The following is a 27,554-nucleotide window of genomic DNA, read 5'->3' as shown; positions in this document are numbered from 1 at the left end:
TTCCTGCATCCAGACTTTTAATTAGATGATAGAAATGACATTAGTCCAAGTCACCTATCTGGACTGGAGAACAATGTGAGGAAACAAAAAGCCAATGGTTATTTATTTATTTATTTAATCATACTTGCCTTCCCAAATTGCTCTTTCAATGCAGTTCAACGGGAATGGGTCTCTCTTTCATTATCGCTGTATTATGCAGCAATTGCTCCTTTTGTGGTCTGTTCAAGTACACCATATTACCAAAAAGTAAAAGCTAGTTGCAGTTTGTGATTTTAGGTAATTCTTAAGATGAACCATCTGTATGAAGCTGCTCATCAACTTCTAGTGTCATCATGGAAAGGTTCTTTATCTGGTTTGTGGATTCGTTAGGTTGCATGCTTAAAAATGGCCCATTAGAAACAATTGTCAGTGACTTCTGAGGTATGTCAGTAGTTTGTTGCTCAAATAATTGATCAGTATGCTTAGTGTTGGTAGGATTCCTTTAGTAAATAACCCATTGCCCTAAGCTTCTGGTACTAATAAGGCCAGAAGATGACTATAACCTGTATAATGGTTGTAGTCTGTAGAGATTAAAGTGATATTTGAAAGAGAATCTTTAAACCATTTCTTAAGACTTATGAGAACATAATGAAAATTATTTTACTCTTTTGTAAATGAGATTATGGAGATTTTAGAGAAGAGTTGCTCATGAAGTATTTACTCATCATCAGTGAGGTCCCAGCTGACTGGAAGCTGGTGAGCATTGTCCTGATTTTCAAGATAGGTATTAAGGAAGACTCCAGAAACTACAAACCCATCAATCTCACTTCAGTGTCTGATAAAGTTATGGAAGAGATTTTTCTGGGAGGTATTGAAAAACATCTGAAAGATAGCACAGTCAGTGATCACAGCCAGTATGGCTGTATGAAAGTCCTGTCCAATTTTGTTTTATTATAAGGTAACCTGCCTAGTTAGCCAAGGGAATCCAGTTGATGTAATCTTTCTGGATTTCAGTAAAGCTTTAGGGACTGTCTCACAGGATCCTTCTGGACAAAAAGCCCAGCATGCAGCTGAATAAACACATTATGAGATGGGTGAGCAGCTGGCTCATGGATCAGGCACAAAGGTTTATAGTGAGTGAGGTGATATCAGACATCTCTAGTGAGGCTCCATCCTTGGCCCTGTGCTCTTCAACATCTTTGTAAATGTCTTGGACACAGGACTGGAAGGGATAACGAGCAAGTTCACAGATAATGGAAAACTGGGAGGAGCTGCGGACTCCCTTGAGGGCAGGGAGGCCCTGTAGAGAGACCTCAATAAATTGGAGAGTTGGGCAGTCAGCATGAATGAAGGTCAGCAAGGGCAAGTGTCAGATTCTGCACCTGGGGGTAGTACATACAGGCTGGGGAATGAGATGCTGGAGAGTAGCGCCATGTAAAGGGGCCTGGAGGTGCTGGTCCATGGCAAGCTGAACCTGAGCCAGCAGTGCCCTGGCAGCCAGGAGGGCCAACCCTGTCCTGGGGGGCATCAGGCACAGCATGGCCAGCCAGGCAAGGGAGGGGATTGTCCTGCTCTGCTCTGGGCTGGGGCAGCCTCACCTCCGGTGCTGGGGGCAGCTCTGGTGCCACAACATAACGTTAAACCACCAGAGAGCATGCAAAGGAGGCCGTGAGGATGGTGAAGGGCCAAGAGGAGAAGCTGCATGAGGAGCAGCTGAGGTCACTTGGTCAGTTCAGCCTGGAGGAGACTGAGGACAGACCTCATCCCAGTCTCCAGCTTCCTCATGAGGGGAAGAGGAGGGGCAGACACTGATCTCTGTGATGACCAGTGACAGGACTCGAGTGAAGGGCCTGAAGTTGTGTTAAGGGAGGTTTAAGCTGGATATAAGAAAAAGGTTCTTCACCCAGAGGGTGGTTGGGCACTGGAACAGGCTGCCCAGGGAAGTGGTCACAGCACCAGCCTGACAAAGCTCAGGAGGTGTTTAGATGATGCTCTTGGGCGCATGGTGTGACTCTTGGGGTTGGTGCTCTGCAGGGGCAGGAGCTGGACTTGATCCTTGTGGTTCCCTTCCAACTCAGAATATACTGTCACTTTGTGATTTTTGTCAATGTGTGGGCATAATAGCTGATGAAGATGGATATTATTTTGATAATTTGAATCTTTTTATCCATAACATGAAAAATATACAGATTTCCCTTTTTTGACTGGTGACATATGTTCTTGACATGTGTAGCATTTCTCAGGTGTCCTTTGTTCTGGTATTAGATATTCAGAGATTTCAGTTTGAAACACAATCTTGTAGTAAGTTGTTCTCACTATAGTCAAGACAAGCAAAGATTTTTGTTTCAGGAAATGTAGCTGGTATTTATGGGTTCTCTGAAAAATCTTTCTTAAAATTCAAATTTCTGACAATTATTTTTGTGAAAATTGTTCCCTCAGTGAATAACATCTACATTTTCGTTTAATTTCTGCATGTTTTTTTTTCTAGCTAAACTATATTTTCATTTCTTTTTGCTTGTGTTAGTGTTACAGAACAAACAGATACTAGTAATTGAGCAAGGTTCTATTCCATTTTAGGCACCATTTTAGTTTAACGGAATTGTTAACCACTTTATGACATTAAGATTTTTGATTTTAGTGATGCTTGAGCCAGAAAGAGGTCAGGTGTCTGTAAATGTGCAGTCCTTGCAGGAAATAAGCTCTGCGAACTGATTCTGTTTGGTTTGGTTGTTGGGGAAGCAAGGAATCTAGAGTTGAGCTGTCTTTGTGGTGGCACTGGCTATTTTGTTTTATGGTAGTTTCTCAAGAATAGCACCAAGAAAAGGTTTATTTTTTATAAATATTTAATAAGAAATAAACTTCACAGTAGAGTCAAAGTTGAAAGTAAGGCACAGGAAGCTGAAAAGCCTTACTCATGACATGCCAGATAATCTAGGAATAGAGCACACGTCTCAAGTCTAGGTTTGTAGATACTGGGCTTTCCTACTTTCTTTTGCTTACAGAGAAGCAGTTAATAGATATTAATAGAGAAACAGATATTTCTTCACTGAAATGTATCCTTGGTTTATGCTTTTATTAATTCTGAATTTATTCAGAATTTTAACATAACTGGTAATACAGTGCGGGCAGTTTCAAGAAAAGAACAAATAAAATTGGCAGGTGCTTACCTTGCATTTTGTTAATTTTTCTTTTAATTTTCTAATTTTTTTTTGCCTCTCCTGTATGAGTATCTTCCTTTATTTTTGCTTTACATCAGTAGCAGTTAAAAATGAAAAAATCACACCAACATCATCACAATGTGACTTGATGTAATTAGCTCTTTCTTTTTACTCAGTTGAATGCAGAAAGCTTTGGTTTTGGTTCAGAATGATACGTGTTTCTCTTTCCATGGACAAATACTTTTTTGTTTTCTGTCTTTATGTTGTGATAGTGGTTACTTCTTAGTGCAAAGTGTCAGAATGCATTTATTGTGCTTTAACAGATAACATTTATCACTTCTGGTTGTGGTTAATGGACAAATAAGTTGGGAGCCTTCAATGACCAAAACAACCCAAGCAAAACCAGACAAACTGATACTTTTGGGTTTTATTTATAGGGAGAATTCCAAAGAAGAGCAAACTTTCTGTAGATTAACGGTGATGTACAATATATTTTCATTAGCTTTATATTTCCTCATGTTTTACTGCCATTTATCACATAAGGCTCTGATGCTTTGATTTTGCTCAATTGAAAATTCATTGTTTATACATTGGTAGCTGAGAAGAGATTTTTGTTCCCATCTTCAGTTGGATGTGGTAACTTTTCTGTACCATTACAATTCTCAAATGCCTGCTATAGAGATGAGGACCTGTTGTACTTAATTATACTCAGATATGCTATGCATTCTGTCTGTGACAAAGAAAATGCGTTCTTTTCTCAATGGAAATGTTTGAAATCTGACATGATATATCTTAAATCATGGAAAGTAGATGTGAATTTAAGACTTCCGTGTTTTGGGTAAGAAAAATATATACACAGACTTCGCGAAGTTACTGAATCTTGACACAGAGGTGCTGTGTGGGTTTTAGAGAGGAAGTGGCTTATTTCAGGGAAAAATGTGTCACCAGCAATGAAAAGCTTTTTAAAATCCTTTGAAATACATTTTTGAGATTCTCCTCATACATACTGTACACCTACACTGGAAAAAGTGACACTCCAGGCTTTTTCTGAGTTTTCCTTCATGGTCCTGTAACACTAGTTTGGTTTACTTTTGTTAGGATGAAGTGTAAACCAATACAAAGTCATTTCCATAGTTGACTGTATCATGTATAAAAATTGGGTGTTTTGCTTGGAAGCTAAGAGAACTTGGATGAAACTAAAAATGATTGTGTCCTTTTTAGAACTTTGGGATTCCGGAAGAACCAGAGATCCTGGGGAAACCGTAGCTCTACTTGTTCTTACAGTGTCCTGTCTCAGTCCATTTAGGTCACAGTAAAGATCAACTAGCAACCAAGAAAACTTGGTTTTCTCAGTGTCTTTAGAAGGTAAAGTGAAGAATTTATTAAATTCTCAGATGGGATTGCTGGAGTGTTGGGAATGTATGATTGGAGTCAGATTTTTTAAAAAATCCTGTTTTAAGGATGAATGAATCACTGCTGCTGTAGTGGTATCATGTATCAATTTAAAGATTGTAAATCCTCTCTGAAGCTGTACTTCAGGTTGTACCAGAAGAGTACTCAAAGCGAGGGAATGCCATTGGGAATGCTGACATGGGAATGTTTCGCAGTAGAAAACTAGTGCATTTCAGTTCTAGAAACTAGAAAGACATCTAAACATTAGAAGTGGCATATCCAGTCCAAAATAGTGGGAGCAAAAGAAGCAGACTAAAATACATTACCTACTGGTAGAAGGAAGCTTGAGTGCTAGCAGGAAACCTGGGAAAATTCAGAAAATAAGTTAAAAAGTTAAAGCCAGAATGGTGTAAAACTGCAGGCTTTAAACAGAAAATTACTTCACAATGTCTGTCTATGCTAAGGGTCTTTCACTACAAATACTGTTCCTTCCCTAGAAAATTTGTGTCAACAATGCAAACTTCATGTCTGTACAGTCTTCTGGATGTGTTTCTTCAGTTTTGTGGATAATTCAGAATTGTTACAGAACACATTGGTTCCATAGCCTAGTGTATTAGGGCACATATATATCAGACATAACAGAAATACCACCACTTGTGTGCCTCTATTTACACCTGAACTGTTTTCTTCTTGGGTGACAAGATATCACCCATTTTTCATCTCCTCAGCTTCTGTGTTCACAGCCTTTCAGTCTTCAGCGAGGACACTTAAAAATATGTGAAGTGCCAGTTTCCTGCCTTCTGTTATACTTGTGATGGTTAAAATGGCCATTAAAATTAAAACTCATGAGTCCACTGTCAGAAACTAATGCTTAAAATACTAAAAGCTTGGAAAACTAGGTGACTTAATTGTGGAAAATACTTGTGTCTGCAGAAGTTGTAATGCTATATTGTCAAAGACATGCAAGAGCTTTGACTGGTTGTTGCTTCAGTTCTTTTTCTATGTTTTTTACTGCCTATACAAGCTCACCCGAAGTGGAAATTTTGTATCTAATTAATTCCAAAATATGAGTTGAAGTTATTTTGGGTACTCCTTGTTGGAGTCCCTGCTGCAACTTTTTGTGGTTTTACAATCACATTTTCCTATTTTTAATGTTTTCCTCTTCCCTATTGCTGACCCACATAAACAGGAAAATGACTAACTTTGCTTGTCCACTAGGCAAGATAATGTAACTGTGGTTGAGTTGAAAAAAAAAAAAAGGAAAAAAGTGCTACCCAAAGGTCTTCGATAAACACTTTTCAAGGCAGAAATGTGCTTTAAATTTTATGCTTTTGGTGCCATTTTTATGATAATATGTATGCAGACAAACTATTGCAAGATTGTAGGTGCTATCTGTGTGTTTACAGGTGCTACTGTAAATGTGAAGTGTAGAGAAAAACATGAAGCAATGAAGTTGAGTCCATGCGAGTTCCCTTCTAAAGTCATGACAGAGTGAAATGCACTGCATCAGGCTGGCAAATGAAATTTTTCTCATGTTGATCTGCATCTGATAAGTCTTCCAAAGCTTGTCTAAAACTATAGGTTGTACTTTACTGTATTCAATTTTGCTTCTAAACTCAGATATGAAGCTTTTTATGAATCAGTTTGTGTCTCTGAACTATTTTGGCAATGGAGAATAGAACCTCCAGTGTTATGTTTCACACTACATCTATATATAAGTTATTTTCTAAATATGAATGTCTCTTTTTCAGATTATAGTAATATTAGGTTTTAATTTTTTCTAGTCTTGATTAAACAAATTAATCTTTGATGGTGCTGGAAATCAGATAAGTTTGGCTGACACCATGTGAGTTCATAGGAAAATGTGGAATAAATAAATTTTCAGAGTAAAAATATATATAAGTATTCCAAGTATAGATAAGTAATGCAGATAATGTAAAACATGCTGCAGTTAAAAAGAGAAAAACTTTTCTTATGATGAAGTGTGGTGCAATTTTTATGATTTTTTCCTAAATTTTAACACAGAACAGGTAGGACTTTTAAAGTTGTTTTTCGTGTTTCTCAAATGTGTGCTGCTGTGCATGTCAAGTAGCTTTTTTGTACCTTGTTCACTCCAGTTTGGCCAGAATCTGTGCTCTTCCTTGCAGTGGTTTCCGTGATAAATACAATTAGAGCTTAATTCTGAAATTTTGTATCAGTTAGCCACTCAAAGGCTGTACTGTCAACTAAATCACCAAATTAATGGTAGGTTCTCTAAATCCTTAGCAATGTTCAGTGTTGCATATATGATATATTCCTCAGGGAAATATGTCTTTCTGGTATATAATCTGTTGTAACTAGGTGTTTGTACAAACTGCACAGCAATGGTCCAGGAAAACTTCCTGGCCTTTCAGATAGCTTAAGATTAGTCTCTGAATTTGTAGTAGTAGTTGTGTGAACTTTTTTCAGTTATATGTTTTCTGCTAGTATGTTGGTTTTGATACTGTGGAGGTTCTGGACTGCAGATAAATTAGGTACCTTTGATCAGCCTACTGCATTGATGCAACTTAAGTTTGTCTTGCAAGTTAAATTCAGAGATCTTTAACAGTTTCATACCTAGCATTCGAATATTTGGTTTTTTTTTTTCTTTGTATTTTTATTAGCCATTGCTTCCTTTTCATTTCTGTCCTTCCTCAAATGTACTCTATTTATGAACAGGACAAGATGACAGTGTGGTGAGCTATTTATGTTCATTTAGGGAATGAGTAGGGTGCTTTCCATTAGAATTAAAGGAAGCAGCAAAAGTAGCTGTTGAATGAAGCCTGTTGATTTTACAGTGAAGACATACAGAAAATTTCACAAAAACGAACTAGAAGAAAATGACGTGATAGTAAAGTATGACTTAGTAGTATCAAACTTCTTTTTTTGAGAGTTTCTAACTCAAACTTTGAGAATGTGGTCATCCTCTCCTGCAGACATATTTGGTTATTGCTTGTCTTTTGTTAAAGATAGCTGCTGTTGAGTAGGCTTGTGTGTGTGATAATTGAACTTTGATCTGTGTAGCGCTGAGGACAAAACTGAGATTGCACCCTTTCTTTCCAAAAGGCTGGAGTTGCTCGAGTTTAGGAGGTACGTGCAAAATAAAAAGTGTCCTTTACAGCACAGGAATATCTGCCAAGTCTACCAACAAGAGATATTAGTGGTGGTATAGCTAGTTAGATCAGAAAAGCTGAGCTTTGAGTGCCAGTAGTAAGATAGAATAAAATACTGGTTCACCAGCATCGTTACGGGCAGTCATGGTCTCTTCCAGTTGTGAGCAGTCACATGTGGAATAGCACAACTTCACATACCCCATTATGTTGTGGACAAATTACCAAGAACTAGCAGGTATGAGTGTGACTGGACTTGAAACCTCATTTCCCTTTGTTTCTCTTCTGATGTTCCACCATGAGTGGCAAATAGTATTGAGAGGGGAAGATGTTTGAAGTGGTATCTAATAAAAAATAGGGGAAGCATTCTGCTAAATAATAGCACATGGGGAAATGTAATCTCTAGTAGTGAATTGTAGATTTTGAGCATATTGTAACATATTGATGGTGCACCTACAACCTTTGGTTTCATGATGTAAGAACACTGAAAATAAAATTAAGCTGGAAGGAGGAAATCTTAAGTGTTAACTCCTGGTATTATGTTTCTAAAATTGAATGCCTCTAGAGTACTTAAGCTGTCCCATCTACATATAAATAATTTGTAAATCTAATATTAAAAAAAATATTTTAGGCTGAATCTGATATAAGAAAAAGTATTAAACTTTACTTTGCTTTTCTGAAATTTCTAGGGAAGAATTGTGATCCTGCCGTTATTTTTTTAACCACTCCGCTTAATATATTGATGTTGAGTAATAATGCAAAGTTGAACCAATAGCATGACACCTCATCCCTTAATTGGAAATCTTGGAACAGTTAAGGTGGGGAAGAGTAGGTTGATCAATATTAGTCTTATTTGGAGAAAAAATGCGAAGGAGAAACAGCACCTTGTTAATTATTTTTCTTGGTTCTCTTAAGTGTTTTTGCTTCATTATTTTACATTTAATCCTATTACAAGAAGCACTGTTGAAGGCTGTATGTTCACTGAGAATGTTTCCTTTGAACAGATTGTGTGAAATGTTTAACTTGACCTAATTTGCATGTGCAAAAATCAATGTATTTTAGTTCCTTTTGTGTCTGATTTGTTCTTTCTTAACATTTACTGTTTCTGAATGGTATAAATTTGAACATTTTACATTTTTAGCTTCAGAGTGACTATTCAAGTGACTTTTAGATGTACGCATTTAACTGAGATTCAAGATTAGATTAACTAAGATTAAAGATTCAATTTTTAAAAATAAACTCTGTTAATCTATTATTTAACTTTTTACAAGGTTATACATTTTCATTAGCTGCCTAAATTTTGGATATTAACAGATCAGTTGGAATAAGAGATTTTGGGTAAGAGATTAGTTGCAATAGCAAAAGAGGTAGGATTTTCAAGTTACGGTACCTTTGAGCTGTTCTGTTTTGTAAAACTGTAAATAGCATCTCTCCTACTCTGTTGTGTTTGATTACATCTCTGGTGATTAGAAACCTATCAGCTCCTAGGTCTGGGAGTTGTGTGTTGGCACCTGTCACCAATCAGAGGTACCTTTTCCACCATTCATGTGTATCATTAGTTAATGTAAGCTATTTATAGTACTTAGATATTTACCTTATGTAGATTTCCATTGAAAGTGAAAATTCCATTCATTGAAAATGAAAATTCCCATTTTCTTGGGGACATAGGGGCAGGCCCTGTTCTGCTAGATTGCTTTAAAAAGTAAGAGCAAATATTAGGTGTAAGATCTTAGCTCCTATTTCACTTTTTATTCTTGGGTTCACTGAGCTAGCTGCCTTGCATAGAACACAGCTGCTTCTGAAGACAAGCTTAGAATGTCAGTCTTGTGTTTTACTGGATTTATCTTCACTGGAGCCTGCCTTCCAGCATCATTACTTCCATTCTGGTTAATACTGTCAGCTTTTTCCTTGTCAGTTTCCTCAATTTATTAAAATTGCTCCTGATCAAGAAACCCAAACACTGAACATTGTCTTTTGGCAGTTTAGAAAATTACTGTGTCTAATTTACTTGGTCAAAGTAATACCTTTTAATGATTTTTATTTTGAGATTTAAAATAACACACTTGTTTTCACTGTATTAGATAGAGGTATTTTGTTGATCATGATTTCTTTTTTGTGTTATGTATCTAATTGTAGTTTTTAATATAGAGAACCATAATACTCTTTTCTACATAGTCATAATATAAAAAAATGTACTATATTATTTATGTTTCTCAAGAAAAAAAGTTCTGGAACTTTATTAATCTTTGCTCCTTAGTATCTCTTTCCACTCTAGCAGTTTTCTCTCTTAGTGAAAGCAGCACAATGCCCTGAAGCAATTCTTCTTGAGTTCAGATCTCTGCTATGGCTATGGACTGTGGAATTCAGGAGGAATTTAAGTATTTGTAGCAAAAATGCAATTTAGGTTTGCTTTGAGTTCTGTATATGAACAAATACTGAACACAAAGATGATTTTGAACTGAGGCTCACACCCAAAGCTGGTTAGTAGTTATAGTGAGATGCTTTTTAGTGGGAAGGTTGTCTCTTGCTTAAGTAGAAGAAGAAAGCCCCCCAAAACATCAAGAGTCTGAACATGTACTGTGGTGTGGGTGATACCCATATCATCCACAGTTTCTGTCAGGTATAGTAAAGACTTTGTACTTCGTTTTGTCACATCCCTGAAACGAACCCTAACTACTGGCTTGGGAAGATGTCTCCATCTATGTTAACTAGGAGGTGATGGGCATGAAAAGGATGATCAAGAAGTCAGTTTTGTCAAACCAAAGCAAAACTCCTTGAAATACAAACTGCTCCATATAATGTCCTTCCATCTATTCAGTTCCATTTCTGCTGGCAATCCTCTACCTCCACTCCTACTCTCTTTACCTGTAATGAAATTCTAGTAAGTACTATTTTTCCCTTTATCTTCATTATAGGTAAAGCGTTCAAAATGGGAGTATTTGGCTGACATTTTGACATTTTGTAAAATATGTAAGTAGAATATGTCTATGTCTTTTTGTGTTTTTAAGGGGAAAAAACTCACAAACTGAAAAGGGACATTTCTAAGGATTTGCTGTTTGATTGCCATAATCTTGCAAGCAGAAATGTGAAAGTCAATGTCAGTCAGTGAGTTTCTCCCTTGTACTCATGAACAACTCCTAGTTTTTTTGATTAAATACATTTGTATTTGAATTTACAGTAGGGGATGGGTGTTGGTGTGCACACAGTATTATGAGTAATTGCTGTACTGCTGGGTCTTGTTTGTTTTTTTTTTTTTCTTTTAAAAGACTTATACTCACTCAACCTGTTGAACACTTGCTTCTTTAAAATCACATCTTACATAAAAAGCCCCTGAACTGTTTTTTTCATTATCAAAAATTTTTGATATGTGATTAGGCTTTTGGTCTTCTGAACCCACCCCCTCTGAAATGTGCCTTGTGCTGTGGCATTGCCTTATGCTGGATGCATTGCCAGCCCCAAAGTCATGGAGAGGATCTGGTGTGATTGTAATGTCACCAGCAGAGTGAGAGGGTTGAGAATTCACAGAACCTAAATTTAAATAAGGTTTTAGCTACTCCTGCCTACAAGTTCTCAACACACAAAATTTTTGCATTTTTCTGGACCTTAAAACTGCTAGAAATATTTACAGCTTAAACAATTGTGTAGGGCTAGTAAATACATTTTCTTCTGCAACTTTAAGAGGCTATCTCATTAAGTTTCTGTAGAAAATTTGCAGAGTGGTTGTGGAAGAGCTGAACAAATGTAAGATGACTTTACTCTTTAAATACTGTCAGATTGCTGCTATGCTTTTTGTGTTCACTGTTCTTAAATTTCTGTTTCATACTGAAGTAGTTTTTGTGCATATATAAAAGTTGTGGATCAGGAAAGCTTTCTTTTTGTAAAATGCCTTCAATACAATCAACAGGAATGTACTTGCATAAATAATGTCAACATGTAAAGGGTATGATGTTTCTGCATTATCTGAATGATGTGCAAATAGCACCATCCTCTGGCATTATAACATTAGTTATGAATTAAACCTGAAATTGCTATTTGTTATTTTTGGAAATTTGATATAATTGTAATAGAATGTACATACTGTACTTTCAGTTTTACATACTCATTTTGGGCCAAGGTTTAACAGAAATTCTGGTAATTTGCATGGACTCTGTGTTCTGTTCAATTAAGTGACTGGCTAAAGGGGATATCTTTTTAGGGTTATCCTGCCCATAGTGCTGACTCTGCTCTTTACATGACCATTTATGGCAGGAAGTTGCACTTCAGAAATATCAGACTGAGCTTTTTGTAAATCTCACTGAAAGACAGTTCACAGTCATTTAAGAAAAATTCGTTGAGTTAGAAAACACCACCAACGACTTATGGTTGTGTATTGGGGGGAGAGTAAAGGTGCTGTTACAGAACAACTGCAAATATCTAATAAATTATTTTTGCAGGAGATCGTAGCTTCAGTTACGGATTGAGAATGGGTATCGTTGGCATTGCTAGAATGCAGAGCAATACACCTCCCACAAATTGGGTTTCAGTAGTTACAGGATGAGTTGTGCTGAGTTACGGTCGTGTGAAGGACTGAATTTTAGTCCATTGAACTATAAGCGGTAGGTATGAGAAATATCACAGGGACATCCTTTTAAAAAACTTGGTGGATGAGAAAGTTGCTGTTTTGATAGTTGAGTTCCTATTGGACCTTTACATGTCGGAAACATCAAAAGGAGACAGCTGATGTTTGGGTTCTCTCGAAAGGAAAACACGCACCACCCCCCAGTCTGCCCTTCTGCGCAGGAGAGCTCCGTTCTTTTACAGGGGAGGTGTTGGCTTAGTGAAACTGGAAATCTTTAGAGTTTTGCTATAGCATCAGTGCCTGTCTTTCTCCTAACAGATGAACCATGAATGCAAACCAGACTAATTATCCATATTTCTGGAAAGACTGCACCAATGGTCTACTTATAGAACTGGTCTGTGCATTTCTTTGCCATCATGTGTTGCTTAAACATAATTTCATAAAAATTGCAATGTTGATTTAAGTGTCCAAATATTAAGACATACAAGTTTAAGTTGTGAAAGTGCTGAAAGCTCCTAGTAGTAATAGACATGAGTAAAATCTTGTATATAAAAATATACACTGTTCTCTGAGGTGTGTTTCTGGCAACATTAGATATTCTAAATTATATGTACACCATTTGATGGAATAATTGCAGTAAAGAGTCACTTGGAAAAAATAGTTTTAATAGGTAACATTAATTTTGTGCTGCTTGCAGGCTTGACTGTCTGTAAATTAAATAAGTCCTGATGGCCAGAAAATTCTCACAGAGAGATGTTTCAGGTGAGAAGAGCAAGAGAAGGCAGCTGTAATTGACTGGTGGATTCTGTATCATCTGGCTTCATTTGGGGAGGTAGTATTGATGGCAAGAGACGTGGTGAAACTCCAGAAATTTTGGCTGTGTTTCAAACAGGAAAGAAAATATGTTGTTGCCACTTCAACCTGATCTAACATACGTCTGTGTCCTTCTAATCCTCTAACTTATTCAGTTGTGTTCGGTTTTTTTGTTGAATTTGTCTTTATGCCCTAAACACAGTATTTTATTTATTTCCTAATGTCATTCCACATTTTTTATTGCAGTTCCATTTTTTTCTACTTCATAATTTCAATCTCCTTATCTAGCAGTTCCCAGTTTCCTACCTATTTTTCCAATAATTGGCCATTATTTTCCATGTTTGCTGTTTTCTGGACATACTTTGCATTTGCTTTTAGTTCTGCTCAATTTCTGCTTCCTTTGTTCGTGTTTAGCTTTGCATGTAACTTATCACTGCGTATATGGCCTCTTACTTTCTCCTTATACACAGTTTTTCCTCAAGGAAGGTTGTTCACTAATACTGTTGTTTTGTTTTTTTCATGCTCACTCTATCACTCTGTTTCATCTTCTCTGCTTGACTGATTTTCATTCTTCTAGTCTTCATCTGTTCTTGATAATCTGTGTGTTTTACTGCTTGCCAGTTCTCACTACATGATTTTCTTCTCTTACCCGCCAGTTTTGTTTGTTTTTATGATGTATCCAGGACAGATTTATGCCTCCAGTTTATTGTTGTGGTAGGAAACTATGGAGACCACAGGAGGGGTAGAATTTGAATTCAGGTGACACGGTTGTGTCCTGCCTGGACAAAAACAGTTTTAGCAGCTACGTACTGAATGTTGATGAAGTGTTTCAGGGATTTAGTTTTTAAAACTTAATCCATAAGAGCATGTGCAAACTGTTTGCTAAGGCAAAATCAAGTGGATTTTCAGAATGTGGAAAGATCACTTGGTGGATTTAGTTTATGCAAATAATACCTTCCTTAGGTGCCATTTTTTAAAAAACCTTCTGTTCTATCTTTTATCTTCCAGTTTGTTCTCCCTGTTTGGAAGTTAAAAAAAAAAAAAAAAGTCAGCTCCAGGCAGGAGCCTCACTTGAACAAATTAATTTTTGGACTACTGATGTCAACTTGCTGAAAACTGCAAACATTGAAAGTAAAGCCAGAGAGGTGAGGAGTGCCAGCTGGCTGTAGCAAGCTGCCAGCCCTTCTGACTGTGGCTGCTGCACACACAGTTATTGCAGCTGCATGTAGTGAAGCAAACTTTTCTGGAACTTCAGTCTTGGGATAGCAAGTTGTGGATCCCAGAAAACTGGTCCATAATGGACAGACTCAGGAATATCACCACTCAAGAACCTGCTGTATCTCTCTTCCCTCTTCTTGTATCAAACCTTAAGAACAAACCAAAACAATTCTTGTAGTTAGGTGCAAGTGAACATTTTTATTTTCAACATTTTTCAGAGAAAATGCCTTCTCTGAGTTACATGAAAAAAAATTCATATTCACCCTTTGAAATTTTGCAGAGAAGGTAATAGTTATAACAATGAGACCAGGTTACCTGGAAAGCCCCTGACTGTGGTTTCTATTAGGAAATAACCTTTCTTTTAAAAAGAAAAAGTTCAGGGTTCTTGTTTGGAGAATTGTTTTCAGTACTGGGTGGTGACTTAGCAAGTTGTATTTTCTATTATTTTGGACTGTTCCATTGTTTTTGGAAGTACTGTGGATGTTCAGTAGCATCCACTTGTATGTTGTAGTTTATGGTAGCATAATGTCATATGGTTTTCTAAAAGTGGCTGTTTTGAACCGGTTTAATTTAAGTACTAAAGTTTGCATATGGAAGGAATTCTGTAAGTTGAAGTTCTCACATCATGCAGACTTTTTTATGTACTGGTGGTACATTGTTAAGAATCTTGGACTTCTGACAATGTTCTCAGAGTGGTGATATGTTGGTTGTACTAATACACAGTACCAGTGCCACTGGTGATAGTGTACTGCATCCCAGTATGAGCTTAACTAACTGCAAGTTACCACTGTAACCTACAGCATTTTGTAGAGTTCATGAGTGTCAAATAATTAACTTTAATTATGAAACCAAAACAAATTATTTTCAGTAGCATATCTCTAATTTGACAAGTTTTGATATTTCTTTGTTATTTTTTCCATGCGCTTTGACATTTGAAGAGATAAAAAATAAAATTTTACTGTTTTTAAGGCAAATTTAAAAAAAATTCACGTCTTAAAACTCATGAGGTTTGTGACAAAAATAGAAAAATGTGAACAATTTGAAGTTTTTCAGGTGGGTTGTGTGACAAGATGAATTTATTAGATATTAATATAAACCCAGATATATGTGGTCAAACAGGTGATACATGGTTCTGAGCATTAAATTTTGTGTGATTGTGTGGGTGTCTACATCTGGTTGACTCACTCATGTGTAGTCTGTATTTGAAATATTTTCACAATTACAGGGTCTTAAAATTAGTTTAAAATCATAGCAGAGCATATAGGAAGGGAAGTGTGTTATCTTGAGAGGAGCCTTGGTTATTAATTCTGCTTTTCAGACAGAACTGTTTCTCATGACATGTGCACCAAGCTCATGACATGGTGCACAAAACCAGTGCCCTGTTTTCTTTTATGTAATTGGTGGCTATTGCTGTACAATGAGCAGACAGAGGTGTAAGTGACTTGTTTGTGGTTATATAGAAAGTCTGTAGCAGAGGAAAGGATGCAAACCATATCTTGTAGATTAAAAGGCATGGTGTTGCATGTGTGTTTTTTCTCATGGCAGTGCTGGTTTAGACAGCATTAGGAGGACCTGCTTAAGTAACTTTATTCTGTCTGTCAAGTGTCAGTTAAATGTAAGATTCTCATCCCCATTCAAAATTGAAATAGTATGCAGCTGCCTTCAAGTGCACATTCAATTTTGAAAAGAGAAGAATCAGTATAGCCATTAAAAATGTCAAAAGCATGCAAGTGAACAACTAACAGCAAGCTGCCTACAGTTAATTGGAACATAATTCCCTTGAAGGTGTGATCCTTTGCCAGTGCTTATATACCACTAGTAGTTGGTTTGTGAGTAGACAAGGATTTATTTAAATGGAATTGCCATCTGAAAAAGCATAAGCTCAAGACATGCCTGTCTTGACATTTGTTTTTCAAGCTGAATTCAGGCACTTGAAATGTTATGGTTCATTGTATCAGAAACAGGCTTCTCTATGCAGTGGGCTAGTTGAGTGTAGAGTTTTAGTGCCAATTTACTGTTGAGTAAGAAAGACTGCTTGGGAGGAGAAGCTTCTGTGTATAGCAATTGAGAGCAGTGGCGTTTTGTTACAGCTATTGGAAAGATGTGGTCACCTGGACAAAGTGTGGATTTAAATACCCAGTGCTAGTGTGTGTTTCTCTAAATATGCCAATATCCATTTGGTATCAATGTGTCTTTCTTGAGAGAGTGGCTGTTTAACAGATTCCTCTTTTCATTCACCTCTAAACTACCTGGGAGCAGACTACACTGTCAATCAACTCTTCCATTTACTGAAACCTTCCATACCTCCAACAGAATTAGAGAAAAGATTAATTTTTATCTTCCTGTTATTTTCAGTGTTAAGTATCAAAATTGAAAAAAGGACTTACCAAGCCTGTTATGTTTGATAATGTAGCCAGAGTAATCTTTTGATTTGTTTGTACAGATCTTCTATGGGTACTGCTTACAACCAGTTTTAGAAAAGGAATCCAGAGAGAGTTGGTGGGAGGGAGGTGGTTGACTAAATCTATGCACTTCTACTATTTCATCTTGAACATCTAGAGAGACTGTTAATTTTAAAAAACTATCCCAGTGTTTTACTTCCTTCTCACATATGTATTTGTCTATGTCATCATCATATTTATCAGCCTGCAGGTAATTTATTGTGCCTTCAGATTTTGGGGTTGTATTGCTAATGATTTTGAAGTTATATCAGGTGTCATTAGTAATACTTTTTGAGTAAGTCTTTAAAGACTTTTGGGTTAAGTCAGAAGACCAACTGGCAGTCACAGGAAAGTAAAAACACAGCCAAGAATAATAGAAGAGAACTTTGTCAAGCTGTCATACATTCCAGTTGTATTGGAGTAATGGCAGTACAGTCTGTCTGTTCCCTTTGGAGTTAGGCTGATCCCAGTTTAATACTGAGACAAGGTTGATCAGTACACTTTTACTTTTGTAGTAGTGTTTGACTTGTAGCTACAGTGTGCTTTAGCCTTGGTACTCTGATGTCAGTGCAGTCTAAGTACCAAATACCTCTCTGGAAGCTACTTTGCTTAAAATAGGGAAGAAGTTTGGGGTTCTGAACATTCTGAATTGTGAGAACTATCATGCTGATGAGCTTTTAAGATTTTACTTTTTTATTTTCAGTTTTAATTTTTATGATTTATAAATGTATACTATGTGTTTCTGTGGAAGGAAAATTATTAAATTTTCCTAGTGTTATGCCAATCAATGCATTTACTTTTAGGGATACACTTAGATTTATTTCTTGCAATGCTTATAACAGTTGAATGTAATGAAGTATTGGGACTTCTTTTGGAGTTTGTGAAAGATATATCTCTTTTTATTTTATCTGTACTCTTGACTTAGGAAATGTATTGCCATTGAATTATCTAGGTATGTGTTTGAGAATGTCCAAGTGGCAGTAGGTATGAAGAACTTTATGAAGGCCTTCTTGGTAAAAATCTCTATATCCTTGTAATCCTTTCCCTTCAAAGTTGATTTTCCACAGCTGCTCTTGTCCTAATCAGATTGGGATTACTGTTTCTATGTTTTTTCTGGGTTTGTAGTACACTTCAGCTGCCATAGGGTTCAGCTGCTTGTAGATTAAGAAGTGTTTTAAGAATTGTATCAGCTTTGTGCATTGACTTCCTTTTAGTTCCAAGGTGCAATTTAAGGATTTGCATGCAATCTGTTAAGTGCCGAATAGCTTTTGCTTTGCCTGCTAGAGCAGATAAGAATTTATCATGCAGTTTTCTCCGGTTCCCTATAGATTAGATAGTGAGGTATACTCCTTTCCCAGCCTTCTGTCCTTTGTAATGAAGCCATAATTATTAATCTTTAATGGCGCCTGCAATGCATAAAAGACAGACTTGGTCCTTATCTCAAATGTTCTGCTTGATTTTATTGTACTTGGTTATAAAAACATTGAAGGCTGAAAATTGTATTTGATGCTTCTATCAGTAGTGTTACTAATAATTCTTGCCTTGCCTTTTCATCTGTATGAATGTCGCCATTCTTGGATTATTTCTATGGTTTGATTTGTCTTTATATGATCCCAGTCTGCTTCCTTGCTCCACCTCTGCTTCAGTATTTATTTGTATAATTATTTATTATTGTTATTGTTAGTTATAAAACTAAAGTTTATATATAAATAAAGAGCTACCCAGACTGTCAGCTTTAATGGACTATTATTTTACTTTCTCTTGTTCTTTGTGATTTTAGTTTTGTATCTTCTTTTAACTTGTAGTGTTTCCTAAGTTCTAGTTTTAAGGTTTTTTTCTTCTGTCTCAAATAATCCATTTGTTGAATATGCTAAGTCTCCTTGTACAATTTAACTTTGAGTCTGTGTCAAACACTACAGCATTTTTTGTACAGAGTAAAGCTTAATTTTGGAATTGATTAGAGAAGATATGTTTTGTAAGACCTTTGACTTTTGGACTAATAGATTGCAAGTTATTTTCAAGTTTTATAATACTAATGATCGTCTTTTCTTTCAACTAGTCTCATTTCAATTTAATTGTGTTATTTGTAATTATTAGTTCCTTGTAGCCAGATTTCAAACATGGTATTTTCTGAGAATTATTTCTCCTAATTTTATTTCTTATTTGTATGCAACTATTCATGAACCACATACTGATGACTTCTTGCAGAGAGATCGGCAGGTACAATATAAATAAATAAGTATCAGCAGGTAAGACAAATGAGGGAGATGAAGACTAAGTCATCAGATAAATAAGAATGTTTCCATCTGTATTGTGATTGTTTGCTTTTTTGGTTTGCTGTTGTAGACATGTCTGTGGTATTCTGCTTCCTTGCCTGAAATCTTCAGCAGCCTTGACCTCAGCCATTTATGTAACCTACAAACCAATTTGCTCTTGTGGTTTAAAGGTGTAGCCATTGTGCTTTAGAAGGAAGTGCAGCATTAACATAAATGAGTAAGGGCAAATGGCTCTAATAGTTCATCCTGATGTAGTGTATCTAAAATACTTGGAAGAGTAACTTGGTATTCACTTGACTCGTGATTGTCCAAATTGGTCCAATACTGAAAGATTAGTGGCGTTTTGCTAGTTCTCAGATACACTTGTAGGTAAAGCGTGTTTAGAAATTGCAGCTTAATTCTGAATTTGGATTATTTTTTTGCTTTGTCATGTGTGTAACATCCTTCAGAACACAATGTGCAGAAGCTGTCACAAATGCTGTAATAATGGAAGTTTTTTTCCTTGAAGGAAGAAGGGATCCTAAAATAATAACAAGGGAACTGTGCAAATAAAATGTCTAATTTACTTCTTTTATATAAACCCCTCCTCTGCAACGTAAATAATTTATCTTTTTTTTACAGCTTGATAAGAAACTAATAGTGCTATTAGTTATGCAACTAGTTTCACAAAACTAAGAATGAACTTTAATTGTGTTTTCATTTAAGTTATGGTAAAAGTTAATACCTGTAAGTAATTAAGTTACTCAATTCTGGTAATTGCTTCTAAATAACCTTGAAATTAGCTAGCTTTGGAGTATTGCTTGGCTTCTTGAGTGTAATTCAGTACGAGACAACTCTGCTTTCGAGTTTCGGGGAAGGCCTTGCAGCCCACACATAGCTGGTGCTGCTGCTAGCATTCTCTGAGTTGGGCATATTTTTTTGCTTTACAGTGTTAGCAATATTAAGGCAAAAGAAAAACTCTAAAGAAGAATTAATCCAATCATCTAGTGAGCAGCTGCAAACTCTTTCTTTATCTCGTGTTGCATGAAATGCTTCTGGCACCCTGCAGAGCTGTTTCTAGTAAAGCTCTTGCATAGTGTAGGTGTCATGTGAATGCTTGGAGATAGAGGTGAGATTTTCACAATAGATCTAACTGTAGATTACATGATTAATTATGTAATATATATGCACATAAGACGCTGAAAAGTGAGTGTTGGTCACAAAGGACTGGTATTGTTGGGTTGGAGAGAAGTAATGGAACTTGTTGAACTTTAATACCTGTTAGTCACAACCTTAAGTTCAAACTTACTTTTTGTCTATTACTAGGAAAAACAAGGGATTCCCAGTCACCCAGAATGGAATCTGAAATTGTGCCAAAAATTGCCAAAATGACAGTGTCTGGAAAGAAACAATCTATGGGATTTGAAGTTCCATGGTAAGCCAAGCCCTCATACATCAAGGTACATCAGCAGCTCTTCTTTCAGACTGATGCACCTGTAGCAAGTTTTCTTATTATTTTTCACAGCAGTTTTAGTGTCACTCTTCAGAACTAACCATCTCAGCTTCTTGTTTGACTCAGAATTACTTTCAGAAGATGGTACCTCACGTTTTGAGTTTAACAAATCCTTTCACTATGAATAGTGCGTAGAGATATCAGGTAGTCAGATTATTTAAACATCCGCTTCATAGAATACTGAACTTTCTTGGTGTTCGTTTATTTTAAATTTAGTTCTCTAAGTGGAATTATGAAATCAATAAATCTTAACTGTAATTGCTTGTTCTTCAAAGGAAGTAATGTATTTAAGAATAGTTGATGGGGAAAACAATCACTTATGGCTAAACCATGCCTTCCTCTGCAGCTTTTATTAACTTTAACAGGTGTCCAGGGTACAACTGTTGTAGAGTTTGGTCCTACTTGTGCTCTAGCTAAATTAGTGCTTCTAATTTTATCCTGACTTGGAACTGTTAAGGGGGATGTCTCATGAGAGCAAGAAGACAGACATCTGAATCAGAGTCTACCTACAGTAATAGCCAGCAGTGAATAGTTAAAGAAATATACTAGAACAGGGCATGTATGTTGGGAATATGGTGCATGACATATCATGGTGTAGTGTTCAGTGGTTCCCCACAATTTTTACTTTTATTTGGTTTTGTCTATTTCTATTAAGAATGGTTAATGTATTTTTCTTACTTAGGTACCCTTATTCTGTTTTGAGCCCATCTTAAAATAGCTATCTAATCTGTGGCAAGAAATTCCACAGTTCATCCTGAGGTCAAAAAATTCTCAAGTGTAAGTGTCAACATTGCAACCTCATCCTGTAGTGTTTGTAATTCTGATCTGGAAAGCATTCTTGGAAGTAAGAGGGCAGCATAGTCTTTATCTTACAGCATCTTGTGCATGTTTGATAACAGAGTGGAAAGCAAGCAATTTCATCTGCTTAAGCACATTTAATACAAGGTGTGAACCTGATGTCATTATTTCTTTATGCTACCAAATATCATTGCTAAAAGACATCACCTTCATTTAATCTCCTTAGATGCAATAAGCTCCAAATGAAAAATTTCTGGGACTTGCAAAATATTTTGTCTGTACTGTTTGAGAATTGCAATATATAAAGGAAGCATAATTTTTTTTTTCACTTGCTGTCTACTAATCAGTGGCTCTGGGTTTGACAACTGGACTCATGAAGTTCCAGGTACCTTCATCTCTTTTGTTCTTACTAAATTTCTTAGAAGTTGAAGTTTTTCATGGGGACTTCTATGTAGTAATTTAATTTGGATAGAAGTTTAGAAAAATAAAGGAATATTAAGTGAGTGAAGAAGTTCTGCTAGCTAATTCTATGTAGTTGTGATTGATTTTTTTTTCTTTTAATCTCTAATAATGGCTGTTTAAAATGTTTCTTTCTAAAAAAGAGCAAGTACAGAATTCTGTATCTCTGATACTTAACATCTATGTCTGTTCCATAGGGAAGGAGGAGATAAGAAGAATGCTTCCTCATCTGAGACTTGAATAATCCTTGGATAGGCTAGTGATGACTCAGTCTCTGATGAAAGGTGGTTGTCTCCAACATGGTTCTCAGCCACTCTGCTTCTTTTCAGGGCCGCTGACATAGTTTGTATCATGCTTCCTTACAGTTCAGTGCCAGAAAAAAGATTAAGCCTTCAGGACTTGTGGGTAAATCCTCTAGAAGCATCTTTAATAATGCCCTTGTGAGACCCCATCTGGAGTGCTGCATTCAGTTCTGGGGTTTTCAGCACAGGGAAGACATGGACCTGTTGGAGTGCACCCTGAGGAGGCCACCAAGATTATTAGAGGGATGAAGCACGTCTCCTGTGAAGACAGCCTGAGAAAGCTGGGGTTGTTCATCCTGAAGAAGGGAATGCTTTGGGGTGACCTCAGTGCAGCTTTCCAGTAGCTAAAAGACGTGTATAAGAAAAATGGGGACAGACACTTCAGGAGGGCTTGTTCTGTCAGGGCAAAGGATGTAATGGTTCTAGACTGCAAGAGAGTCTAGATCGTATGTAAGGAAGTTTTTTACAGTGAGGATGTTAAAACACTGGAACTGATTTCCCAAAGATGTGGTGGATGCTCCACTATGGAAACTTTCAAAATCACACTGGACCAGGCTCTGAGCAACCTGATCTAGTTGAAGATATCCCTGCTCATTGCAGGGGGGTTGAACTAGATAACCTTAAAAGGCCTGGTCTAACCTAAACTATTCTGTCATTCTGTGATTGTGAAGATGGTTTTTAATTCATCTCAGTGGTACTGCTGAAATACTAATTGAAAACAAACTTCTATTTACTGTTGAGATTGGATATACTTAAGGTGTTTAGCTTTAAGTGGGAGGAATAAGTAAGAAGTGGAATGATTTGTAAAAGAGCAAGAGATTTGGAGCACAGACAATCAATGAATATGGAAGAGGATACAATTTAAATGGTAAAGTTGCCTGCATGTCTTAAAGACCCCTTCTTCAAGGAGTCTGATGAGAGCCTCATTTCTTCTTTTGTCTAACAGACTGCTGTGGAGGCACTGCCAAGGCCTATGACATTGACTTTATAGAAGCAGACAATCATCTATTTCTGAACATGAAAAACAAAACATGAACTTCCACCTCAGTGTATTAGGATTAGTTTTTTTCTTCTGCAGTTACCTTCTGGATTAATGGCAGGATAAGGATAACCTGTTGAGGAACAGAAAGAGTCTGTGTTTATTAACACCTAAGAAAGACTTGTTCCTTTGACCCTTTTTATAAATTCTTTATGTTCTTGTCTCATTGTTAATTTACTGCAGAGTGTTTATAATAATACAGCTTTTTTAAAGTATATAGTTTGTCACTGACCAAAAGCACCAATATGAATTATTCAAAGCATTCTAAATGGATCCTAAAACATCTGTAACTCTGCCCCCTACTTTTACTCCAAAATATTTGTATGGTGCTGGTGCAGATACCATTAGAAGGAAATTGTATTGTACATATGAACAAGTTTTTGTTGTTACCTATATGGGATCTTAAAGGTAATTTTGGGACCATGTTTTTAAAAGCAGCAGCCTTGCATTAGCAAAAAAACCCCATTCTTTGACTAACTATTCAGACTATGATTCAGTCTTGCTTTGAGGTATAACCTCATATTGATCAGTTAATCTTATTTGGAATGGATGGGTTATTAGATGCCATTCATTGCTTTGAGCATTGATTGCCTTTGTTGCTGGACATTCTTAGTGGAATTGTCTGCAGAAAATGGAGTTTGCTGGTAAACTGATGCTCTAGCAAAGCTGTTTACTGGGCTTTTTCTTCCTGTTAAGTAATAAAGGAAGCCAGAAGAAGTTGTGACCAAAAAAGGGTTGATTATTTTAACTAGTCTGACCAATATTTTGTAATTAATAATTTTGAAAGGGGAAATAAATGTAGACATTTCTGTAATGACTGTAAATACTCCAAAAGAGTCGGTTGTGTAAAAATAATTCACTCAGCATCGAGACTAGAAGATTGAAAATAATGTTTAAAAGCTAAATTCTGAAGAGTTAATATTAAGCAGATGAGCTTTCAAGTTCCTCTTTGAGTGCATGGTGGTGTGAACCTTTCAATAATTGTGGGAGATTGAATGCCTTCTAATATGTCTTATAACAACATATGCTGTATTGATTAATATTCCCCAGAAAACAGTAATGTAACCGTAACATTTTATTCAGTTTACTGTTATGATCCTTGTTGGCAAGATAGCATAGGGAATTTCTGGCCTCGCAGTTTTAATTTTGACTAAATGTTGGTCCCTGCCACCTTTGGTTTCTCTGTTGATTTCCAAAAGAGCTGTGATAGGCCGTTTTGAGATTTATTCCTGAATTGCTGATGGTCAGGCTTTCTTGAGTGCATCATCTCGGTGCATATGTGAGATTCATAATAGTTCTGTCCTTTCAAAGAAGTTGAGTTACATAATCAGTCAATGTCTCCATGCTACCAGATAGCAGTGGTTGGCAAACTGAGACTGCTTTGGAGAGTTCCATCAACTCCTCAAACAACGATGCAAGCAACGGTTTAGGAAGTGGTCTTCCTCCAATATAAATTTTTTTTCATATGGTAGGTTGTCATGGCTCAGACCAAGCTTGAACTTTACTACCAAAGATGCTTTCTAGTGCAGTTGACTTGGTTATATTCTTGACTGCCTGCACTAGTGACACACTAGTACTGCCTTCTGACAGGAGTTTTCAATTCAGTAATTTTGTAAAACCTTGTGGGAAGAGTCTAGCTGATGAGCATTTCCAATGTCATTCATTTTTGTTTATTGACTGTCAGAAGTGGAGATCCTTAGCATTTTTCTGAGCCTTTATCAGGCTTTCAATAAACTACTCATCTGGTTGCCATGAAGCATAAGTAACTGTCAGGGTCTTACTATTGCTTTTCTCCTCATGTACTTCCATGAGACTGGAATTTAACCTGCCTGCTTTCCTGCCTAGGTACCTAGCAATAAACTTGCTCTCCCTTTCCCTGACACTGGTCAGCAAAAAGCTGAATTGTGTTATTAGGGATATTCTGTAAGTAGATCGTATGCCCTCTCCATTCTGAAGTTTCTTCTCTGAAATGGCAAGTCTAGTTCACTGTGGCACAAGTTGTTTCCAGGTTTCTAAAACATAATATCTGAAACTTTTAAACTATAGCAGTGTACTGACTCTTCAAATACTGTACCCTTGAAAACGTTGCAAGGCCTAATGATTGCTGGAGCTTTGTTTCACTAATTTCATTTGTATCTAGCACTTTTTCTTTGCACCACCCAAAATAAAAGCTACTTGATGTCCTTCAGCAGGGGTGGTTGCAATAAAAGCTACATAGAAATGAGAGAGTACTTGGTTTCTGGCAATAACCATGGTTCTTTCAGATGCTGTAATTAGTTTCAATTCTACCACACAAAATCCATCTTGTTTTGGGGAATCCTTACTGACATATGCTTTGGCCTGCAGGAAGATCTTAGCATCTGGGATTAGAAAAGGAATCATTACCTAGTTTATTGAAATAAAATTTACAGGCTTGCAAATAACCTCTTTATGAAAATACATTCTTGTCTGTTAATAGGCTGATGTGACAATGCTTGAATATATTTTGGAAAGCTATAGAAAAATATGAGAGTTATGTTTGTGGATCACATTACCTTCAGCTTCATCTAAATAACTGCCTTTTAATTTTTTTTTCACTTTTGAAAAATTGGTTTGGGAAGAAATGCGTACACTGAGAAGGAGAGAAAACTATTTCCAGCTGTAAAGGCTGTTTTGATATGACTTCTTATACAAATAGTTTTCTCCAGAACTTCAAATATTAGACTTTCAAGGAAGAAAACTTGATACCAATGTCAAATACCATATTTGCATTTCTGTGTGACCTTTGCATATTGGCACTAATCCTGGTACTTCAGTGTGAACATGCTAGGTATTATGCTGCTAGATATTGTGCTGAGACTAAAGTTTGCCTGAAGAAAAGAAAAAAGATGGAAGAGTCTTAATCTTGATGAAGGTTTTCTAATGCGAATTAATTGTAAATATATGAGGCTCTCTTAAATGATGGAGACAAAAATTGTTATACTTTACATCATTCAGATGATTTTTAATACCTTATTACAATATGTAGAAAACTTAGTTACCACAATTCTCTGTATATTTACCCTCTATCAACTTGATTGTTTCCAGTCTGTTTTCATGAAGTAAAATTTCCCTGCAGAGACATTGGAATGGCAAAACAATTATTTTCTCCAAAGTATGTTTTCAGCTAAAACTTAATGTACTATTTAAGGAATTTTAAAGGCAGAGTCTTCTGTTCAGCCTTACCGAAATGCACTTCCCTTTTCCAGTAAAAAAAAGCATAAATAGTTGTAGTGACTTTTTTCCCTGTGGAATAACTTGTGTGTAATCAACTTTCTTCATTGCTACATGTAAAGCAATGATGACCAACTATTGTTTTGGTTTAGAAAATCAATTGTTATCAAGGTTATTCAGTTTGTCAAGCTACAATGTTCTCTGTAACATGGTGATAGTTGGTGGTGATACAGAACAGTTAGCTTTGTAGTGGGAATTCTAAAATGTCAAAAGATTGTGTGACCCAAGGCGGTAGTTTGATAAAAACTTGTCCTTCTCCTAGAAGTGGTTTGCAATATTCTGATAGAGTAACTTCTTTTTGGAACAGACTTTAATACAAAAATATGAATAGACTTTGTACATCTATATTTTATTTAATATCAAATAGATTTTATACAGAATAGTTTATCTGTTATGCAGAAGTACAGTTGCCGTATGCACCCCTGCAGCCATCATGGCTGGCATAGAACAGGTTGTTTGCTTAGCTAATTTGGGAAGCCTGCCTGGGTATCCAGCCTTGAGGCAAGAACCTGACCTTGGGTTTTAGAAAAAAAACCTGGATATTTAGCCTTGAGACAAGAACCTGACCTTGGGTTGTGTAGCCAAAAATGAGTGTTGGAATTTTTTCTTTGGTCTCACAATCAAGAGAAAAACTTGGCTTTGGGCCTTATGAAAAAGTGTCAAAATCAATCAGTTGGCTGCAGTACTGATAACACAGGTGGGTTCTGAAAATGTGGGGAAGAAGAGGGAGCTGTAAAATGTCCCATGGTACTTATTGCTGTAATGAGAGGCTAAGTTTGCATTTGATCTGAACATTTATAATGTTTAATTTTTTAGATAATAACTCTTCAACAGCTTCTTTAGTAGACTAACATGTTGAGGCTGTATTGTTCCATGAGATCTACGTAATGGAAAGGGGCTAACACAATGCAAATACTCCTACGCAGACAGAAAATGAGAAGTAATGTCAAATAAAAGCTGACATGTCACAATGTGGGATTCTAAAACACCAAAATAACTAGTTTTGTTTGTAGAAGTTGAAAAGATTAAAACAGGGTAGTTTATTGTGGCATGCAAGCAGAAAGTGAAGAGTGAAAATTTCTTTGTGGATGTGGAAACATTTGACTGAGAGCCTGCATGAAACTGTTCCAGAGAAAGCAATCTGCAGCATGATGGTACAGAACTTGAAAGGATTTCCAGTTTTCCAGGGGAAGAAGCTTCTTCTCCTTGGATAAAATTTTGAGAATAGTGTGTTGTTGGGATTTTCATT

At 36.4% G+C, this 27,554-nt stretch overlaps 1 protein-coding gene across 3 annotated transcripts in view; it reads left to right on the top strand.

Annotated features, from left to right (window-relative positions):
- Window positions 1-27,554, top strand: part of HBS1L (HBS1 like translational GTPase) — a 59,008-nt gene that overhangs the window by 13,183 nt on the left and 18,271 nt on the right. For all 3 annotated transcript variants that reach the window (XM_064708109.1, XM_064708108.1, XM_064708105.1), the window contains exon 5: window positions 20,269-20,377. In XM_064708109.1, the coding sequence (XP_064564179.1) occupies window positions 20,269-20,377 (109 nt within the window). The remainder of the gene's footprint in view (window positions 1-20,268; window positions 20,378-27,554) is intronic.

Source organism: Zonotrichia leucophrys, chromosome 3 (genome assembly GCF_028769735.1).
Source record: "Zonotrichia leucophrys gambelii isolate GWCS_2022_RI chromosome 3, RI_Zleu_2.0, whole genome shotgun sequence".
NCBI classification, from domain to species: domain Eukaryota; kingdom Metazoa; phylum Chordata; class Aves; order Passeriformes; family Passerellidae; genus Zonotrichia; species Zonotrichia leucophrys.
This window is presented reverse-complemented; position numbering and strand designations above follow the sequence as displayed.